This window comes from Montipora capricornis, chromosome 8 (assembly GCF_036669925.1).
Source record: "Montipora capricornis isolate CH-2021 chromosome 8, ASM3666992v2, whole genome shotgun sequence".
Taxonomy (NCBI): domain Eukaryota; kingdom Metazoa; phylum Cnidaria; class Anthozoa; order Scleractinia; family Acroporidae; genus Montipora; species Montipora capricornis.
This window is the reverse complement of record NC_090890.1, coordinates 31,337,798-31,342,797: the sequence shown is the minus strand read 5'-3', so window position 1 is coordinate 31,342,797 and position 5,000 is coordinate 31,337,798. Positions and strand designations below refer to the sequence as shown.

General features: G+C 40.8%; 1 protein-coding gene across 1 annotated transcript in view; it reads right to left on the bottom strand.

Annotated features, from left to right (window-relative positions):
* Positions 1-5,000, bottom strand: part of LOC138059218 (CD151 antigen-like) — a 9,438-nt gene that overhangs the window by 2,918 nt on the left and 1,520 nt on the right. The window contains exons 2-6 of the mRNA XM_068904782.1: positions 3,751-3,942; positions 2,992-3,066; positions 1,571-1,666; positions 1,178-1,333; positions 537-620 (exon numbers count right to left, since the gene is read on the bottom strand). Of these exons, the coding sequence (XP_068760883.1) occupies positions 537-620; positions 1,178-1,333; positions 1,571-1,666; positions 2,992-3,066; positions 3,751-3,942 (603 nt within the window). The remainder of the gene's footprint in view (positions 1-536; positions 621-1,177; positions 1,334-1,570; positions 1,667-2,991; positions 3,067-3,750; positions 3,943-5,000) is intronic.

Genomic DNA, 5,000 nt, shown 5'->3' with positions numbered 1-5,000 from the left:
GTTTTGCAGTAGACACACGTGGGCATCGCGGCATTCCTATTGTTCTATACCGTCTCATAACAAGAGGAATTTGTACATGAGCACTTTATCAAGGGATTATTCGACCTTCTGCTGAATGCCCACTGTACACTGAGTTCTTTCAGGGTCGTAACGAGGTATATGGGATCAGGGATCAAAGGCCTGAAAGGGTCGGGATCACGGATCACAGCTCTGAGATCTGGAATCACAACGTACGGGATCGGGATCAGAAGTATTTTTCAGGGATCAAAATTCTTATCATTTTTGGGATCCGGGATCAAAATTTTGGGTAAATATATGGGATCAGTTACGACAAAAATATATCTCGTCGTTACGACCCTGTCTTTTGGTTGCTGCACAAAGTCGAATCTGCTCGATTCTCTAATGTAAAATTGGAGAAAGGAACGCCTGATCGAAGGTTACAGTGAACTGGGATTAGAGAATTTGACCCCATGAGTGAGAAAAAGAAACCAAGCCCTTGTAGAAGATAAAGATGTCTACTCTTCCATATAACTTGCCTGAAAAGCACTCAGGAGCACTAATATCATTCCCAAGATAAACAAGCGATCTCGAAAATATTCGGTCAACCTTGAAATACAACCCTGTTAGGAGAAAAGCAATATCATCAGTATTGATTTCAAATGAATCCTCACATCAGCTTTCATTGTATTTCTGTTACTGTGTGGTTTTAGAAATTTTATTGACGTGATTCCAGTGGCCTGTACGTCAACTAGTATCATGTTTAAGGTTAAAAGAAAAAAAGATCTAAGACCAAAAGGGACTTGTAACTCGGCTAAGATCTTAGCATATTCAAGTTACGTGATAAGTTTGACGAGTACATCCATACGCTACCATTTATGTGCTAGCAGAAAATTCCCTTACTCGCCGCTTGATTTCAGGAGCATTCAGGCCGTTTTGTGGTAACTTCTGCCAGGTTAGAATAATAGTTATCTCGGCCGAGTGAACCTTATTGTCGTCGTGTGAGATTTCGCACCATTGTCAAGACTTATTCCAACTTCCCTCTCATGTTAGCATGGGGGGAGCCAAGTGCCCTCAAACACAATTAGGAATGTTTGACAAGAATACTTCAATCACCCGCCCACCCCATCAACAAAGTTCAACAAATTTAGGCCCAGTCCACGGCCAACAAATTTCATACCTTGTGGTAAATGTTCGAGGGATGGTCCCTTTTACCGCAATCTGGTGTTATCGTTTTACAGCATGATTCCGGAACGGACAAAATCTCATTTTCGGGCATCTGCTTCCACAATGTAATGTTCCACGAAGTGTAAGACAAGCCGCCGCAACATTTATGCTGAAATGAATGCTGCGCATGAGACTAATAGAACAAGCCCAGTGCTTAAATAACGATTTTGTCAGACCATGCTGAGCTCACTTTCTTTTCTCTTCATTTTTTCCCACGATGCACAGAAGGAGGGAATACAAATAACGTAACTAAATCACTCAGTAACGAACGAGCGAACGAATGCATGGATCGCTGGATGAATGCGTGGAGGGATGGATGAATGGATTATTAAGGAGAGAATCTTACCCTCTGTTGAAGACGGTCAAAGGACTTCTTTACATCATCCACGGAGCCATACTCATTCATTCTGTCTATAATGGTTCTATCTAAATCCCCCTCAATCTTGGATAAAAATAAAAGACACGATGAAAGTGCTCTAACCGTTTTCGAAAGATCGGTGGACCAGTTTATAATAAATAATGGAAATAACCGAAATGAATAATATTAGAGCAAAAGAAAGGAGGTATTTGATGGGAATGCAGCCTGCTCCCTTCACCATGCACATTATGCTTTTATTCACAAGTATATTTCCTTGGGGGAAGCCGGAGATAAGCGCCGGCCTGATGGGCCTTTCAGGTTCGTAACAGAGACTCTACTTCTTTTATATTTTCTTGGGAGTAAAAACAGCCAAGTACTTGGTTGGTTATTAGCAAACTTTTTCCTTACACCCGGCCGAAAGAAGCAAAGAATGGCCAATTGATGTTTTTCAGCCACATGCAGTGTCAGTTGGATGATGTCGTCATATGACTAAAAACACCGTTTTAATTTTTGTATTCAAATTTTGTAATCCAAAGAGAACTTAAACGTCGAATGCGCAGAGCAAAACACGAAAATCCCTGATATCAGCAATTTCCAATGTTAATTTCCAATTCGATTTTCACACTGGTTACTTCTTATATCGAATTGACCACAAAAAATTAAAATGGAGTTCAATTGTCCATATGAGTTTACCCCAAGAAGGAAGTTGTTGTCCAATCATGGTTTAACAACCTTCATGAGCGGAAGGTAAGTGCTACGTTGATGTTAAAGGGGATCTGTCACGGCAGAGAAATTACTCCTCCCTCCCTACTCGAACAAACAACTTACACTTATTCCTCCCTTGTTTTTTTGTTTGCTGTTTTATTTAAACCTTCCTTCATTGTTTCAATTTGTTATCTTTACGTTTCGCATGATTTTGTTGCCAGTTTTCAGTCGCGCTGAATTGGGCTATATTTCGTGACAGGCCACTTAAGTGGATTGACTAATAGACCATTTTGCAGTTGTATGCTTAGTAACCTGGCCTAAGAATGAAAGTGAGGCTACCGTTGACCTTGGTTTGATAGAAATCTCACTGCTTTTCTTATGTAAATTCCAACTAATTAGCATGAGAACAAAATCATTAACATAAGAAAAGGAGGGAGGTTTGCATCATAACAAGGTCAACTCCAGCCTCACTTCCATTTAAAGGCCAGGTAACTAAGCACATAACTGTAAAAAGGTCTATTCTCTTATATTTACGCCAGCTACAACGGACCAATGATCGATATTATTTAGTTCAGTGATAGGCACATCTTAGTGACAAAATTTAAAAAGTAAAAGTCAGCAAAAAGTCATAATAAGTACGGTTTGTCTACCGTTTGTCTGTTTTGTTGGTGTTTTCAACGCTTCACTGAAGTCCTTTATCTCACCTGCGCGCGATTAATAAAAGCTACAACGCCCATCGAGCACTGGATGATAAAAATAAGTGTCAACATTATCAAGAACTGCAAAATAGAAACAAAAGAAAGAATGCGTAAAAACGGTAAGAGATCAACATGTGTGCTTGATAGTTGCTAGGTAACATCGTTTTCGCCAGGAAATATTGACAAGAGCAAGAGCTCATGACGAGGGACAAAACGTCAAAAACACCATCCTTATGCGATAGAGGTCTAATTCTTTCGCTAAACTCTCGGTTTAGCATTGTTATGGCTTGCGCAACAGTCTTTCTTATTAGACATAAAATTTGTTGTTTCTAGATTGGTAAAATGTTAATTAAATAATCTGAGGCCAAGTTGTTTGAAAGACTGGGTTAGTATAGACCAAGACTGAAATCGTGATAACCTTACTTCTAACAAGGAAAAAGAGAAGTGCTCTGTAGAGAGAAGAAATCGCTCATTTCTGCCTTTGGGAAGCGTGAATTCCAGTTCCGTTAGTTTTAGATGAACTAGCAACGGAAACGTTCGCATAGGCAAAAGGCCAATCACATCACAGTAACTAAAGCTAGCGTTCTGCTTGAGACGCTATCATACACTTTCTCGATCTGATTGGTTTATATGACCTAACGTAGGTGCGGACGTTAAGGGAAGCCGAGTAGTCCCCGCGCTTTTAATCATATAGTTCAGTTACATCAAATTCAAGAGCAAAACAATGTAGAGAAGATTAAACTTATGAACAATTTTTCCATTTACCGAAACGAGGAAATATCTGTGCTCCTTGACGATTCCATAACAGCCACAGATGCAGACAATCACAATAAGGCTTCCTGTACCAATCATTAGACCAACGATGATAAGAAACCAGGAACTACCAAGAAGCACACTGTAGTCATTCTCAAACAGTAGAGTCCAGGCTCCTATTATCACCAGAGCCACGCCGCTTAACTGCAAGAAAAGCAAAAAACTGAGGTTTAAATAACGGGATATGCATTATCGCGCTGATAGTGCACACTTCTTGGTTCGCAAATATTTTCCTCCTTATACTGTAAAAAGTTGTTCGAAAGGCGATAACCACTAGTTCGAGTTGGTAACTCTATTGATAGAGCGAGTTTCAATCGATTGTCGTAAAACCAAAACCAAAGTAATAACTTTGGCCAATCAAAAAGGTCGGAGACAATCCAGTTAACCAATTCAAACTCGAAGTAATTACACGTAGCCGACACAAAGCGCGGGAAAATGTGCACGCGCGAGCCATCAGGTTTCTTAAGTCAGCCTTAAGTCATGTTTGAAACAGATTTAAGAAATGCTTAGGTCGTTTGAGTTTACCGACACTAAGACAGAAATCACGCTTCTGTGACTTAGCGGTTCACACCTGTCATTTTCATTAAGTCGACTTTAAGAGATTACTAAGTCAGACTTAGTGGTCTAATGTGAACCCAACAAATTAGTTTAAAATCTGAGAGACACCACTGTCCTGGTATGCGAAATGTTCACTTCCGGTTGCCGTCCGGGTCTCAAACACATGATGTGCTTTAGCTCCTTAATATACGTTGACGTACCCGCGCAACCTTCATTCTGTCGGAAGTTTTCTAGAACGCTTCTTTTTTAATAGTTGTCAGTAAAAGGAAATAACCTCTGTTCCTAGGATGGTCTACCCTGGATGCCAGAGGTCTTCTCGCTCACCAGCGGCGAGGAGCGTCAAAGCGAAGTAGTGCTCGTCGGCGAGAGACCTCTGGCTGAGGCCGTTAAGTCTTTTGAGCGCACTGTCGCCCCCAACGAGAAAAAAACGTCTGGCACCCAGGGTAAGGATGGTCGTCTTATAGTTCAGCATATATTCAAGATCAGAGTAATACGAACACCAGAGATGAGGCTAAAGTACAGAATTCAGGGGCACATCAGTAGAGACTCTACTGAAAACCGCCGGATCCGTTTGGCTAGTTTGCCATCCACTGCCGAGCTAAACAAGGCAAAGGAGCCACTAGTATAACAGACCCCAATATTTA